At 48.7% G+C, this 2,168-nt stretch overlaps 2 protein-coding genes across 2 annotated transcripts in view; one reads left to right on the forward strand and one right to left on the reverse strand.

The window, feature by feature from the left end:
- The window catches only part of LOC119588168, a 71,572-nt gene that overhangs the window by 25,469 nt on the left and 43,935 nt on the right, over nt 1-2,168 (forward strand). The window lies entirely within an intron of this gene.
- LOC119587871 (cerebellin-4-like) lies at nt 385-2,013 on the reverse strand. The gene is made up of 5 exons (XM_037936574.1): nt 1,968-2,013; nt 1,557-1,732; nt 1,134-1,218; nt 906-1,021; nt 385-778 (listed from the first exon to the last, which is right to left on the reverse strand). The coding sequence occupies exons 1-5, from the start codon at nt 1,968-1,970 to the stop codon at nt 577-579; spliced, it is 582 nt and encodes a 193-aa protein (XP_037792502.1). The 5' UTR covers nt 1,971-2,013; the 3' UTR covers nt 385-576.

Consider the following 2,168-nt stretch of genomic DNA (forward strand, 5'->3'; position numbering starts at 1 on the left):
CAACTTAGATGAATCGAAGTACTACTATCTCACGCTGTTTTGATCAGGAATAGTTCGAGAGAGCAGGCATGGTATCAATCAGATGTAGATAATATACCAAATCCCCAGGCATAAGTATCTGGATGTAATTCAAGAGCTGCTTGCCTTCATACCATTAAGTCTGTGTTGTTTGTAGATACGGATGAGTGTTCGCAATTAAATAATGTAGAAGAGAACAAGAATGCATATTTGTTTTGTTATTCTACAAATTTAGACAGATTTAGTGACGTCATGGAAGAGACGTAAATAAGGGTACGTCTTGCTTAACCTGGAGCTGTTCTGATGCAAGAAATTTATCAGTGCAAATGATGCAACAAGACAAGGGTGAAGAGAAAGGGCCTCGGCATATGGATAGCACTGAATCTTTTATCAGTTTGTGTTTTATTGAGTCAAAATTGGCCTTTCGGAAGGTCATTTCCCTCCTCGACGTCGATGTAAAGACTGCATGGAAGTGCCATGAGCAATGCCGTTTCAGTATTAAAGGAGAAATCACGGCGGCCAGTAGTCCTAGTTACAGAAGGTCCTTCATGTGTTGTCCTAATAGTCCTTCACAAGGAAGCCGCTGAAGGAGGTGTATGCCTCGCCGTGTGGGTGCTCGTAGAGGCTTCCCTGCTGCAGCTCGAGGTGAACCAGGTCGCCCTGGTTCAGCAGGAGAAGGGCCGAGTTGGAGCCCTGCTGGTAGTTGCCCTTCCCGCCATAAGCTGTCACTTGGTACTGGCCGTTCTTTATCAAGGCCAACCTGGGGAGGAAGAGGCGGTCAGGACAGCTCTCGTCGCCATTTTGGCCATGCAAAATCCCATACAAATTCATGGTGAAAAGTCACACGGAGCCAAACCATACTCGAAACAGTCAGTCGAAGAACTCACGTAAAGTCGCCTCCGTCGGGAGCCACGCCGTGGAAGGAGAAGAAGTAGAGGCCCCTGCAGGGAGCCAGGAAGTCGTTCTCCGACGGCGACCAGCCTCCCTCGGCGGTCAACACGTCCTGCAAAAAAGGAACACTGTATCACCGCGTCCTATCGCTTCTTGAAAGTACGCGTGGCCATGCGATTAGGTATCTCATGCAAATGTGGCAAATGTGCCATAGTGCCATCTACCTGGAACCTGACGCGGGTTGAGGAGCCGCTTCGTACCGTCGACGAGCCTCGGGTGGCCTTGCGCACAGAGAACGCTGACAAGCACCTGCGGAAATCGAAGTTAGCCACGAAATCAAAAAAAATATAATTGGTAGTGCTTTCAAGAAAACAAAGGAGGAGAAGGATGAAGGTACATAAGCAAAAATACAAACAAATGGATAGGAGTACAGAGGTGAAATGAAGCACAACTACAACAGGAAGGGAACGGTGAATCGTGACGTATCGAGTAAGACCAGATCTTCATCAGACAACAAAGTCGAAGTGGATGATCAGCCGAGGAGTGTTAGTCCTGTTGTGGGTGGGGTTTATTTCAGCAGGAAGTGGTGTGCGTCAGCGAGGGGAGCAGAGAGCAAGGCCTTGGCCAAAGGGGGTGGGATAACTCGCCTAAATTCTGGTGGGAGCGAGTCCGGGGTGCTCCCGGGGATCGGACCGGGCTGTGGGGCAGGGGGGGCGTTGGGGAACGGAGCGCTGTGGATGCGCACACTCTGGGCTCCGCGGTCGCCCTGGCCGCTGGCAAGGCCGCACAGCACGGCCAGCGTTGCTATGATCAGTCGTGCCATCTAGTGGAGAAAAGGTGCGTGGTGACCTTGGAGGAATGTTAGTACAATTATTGTGTATAGATAGAGAGGGATTGCTAGATACATATATAGATTTTTAAAAAACACGAAATTTTTGCATTCTCAGTACAAAATTAATAATACCGTTAGTAAAGGAAGGCTGCCTTCGAAGAAATATATAGATTGAAAAGCTAGCCGAGATGTAAGAAAATGTCAAGAAAAGTTTTAGAAAACAGACCATTACTCGTTCGTCGGCAGGGTACTGACGATCCTTTCGAATCCGTGCCTTTATATAGTCCTCGTGGGGTTTGTCCTGCCATGACGTCACAGCTGTTTAGGACCTGTTAAACGAAGGTCAAGCTTGGAAGGTACGGCTGAACTATAGTATGTGGTTCCCATAGCATCAGACCGCTTTCTTGCTATGTTGCCCGCGCGCACA

Source organism: Penaeus monodon, chromosome 23 (genome assembly GCF_015228065.2).
Source record: "Penaeus monodon isolate SGIC_2016 chromosome 23, NSTDA_Pmon_1, whole genome shotgun sequence".
Lineage (NCBI taxonomy): Eukaryota > Metazoa > Arthropoda > Malacostraca > Decapoda > Penaeidae > Penaeus > Penaeus monodon.

Excerpts from the sequence above, each read along its gene's own strand:
- LOC119587871 (XM_037936574.1), bottom strand. Across the intron at positions 1,219-1,556 it reads TCGCTCCCACCAGAATTTAG|GTGCTTGTCAGCGTTCTCTG; the intron begins GCGAGTTATCCC and ends CGATTTCCGCAG. Across the intron at positions 1,022-1,133 it reads CAACCCGCGTCAGGTTCCAG|GACGTGTTGACCGCCGAGGG; the intron begins GTAGATGGCACT and ends CCTTTTTTGCAG.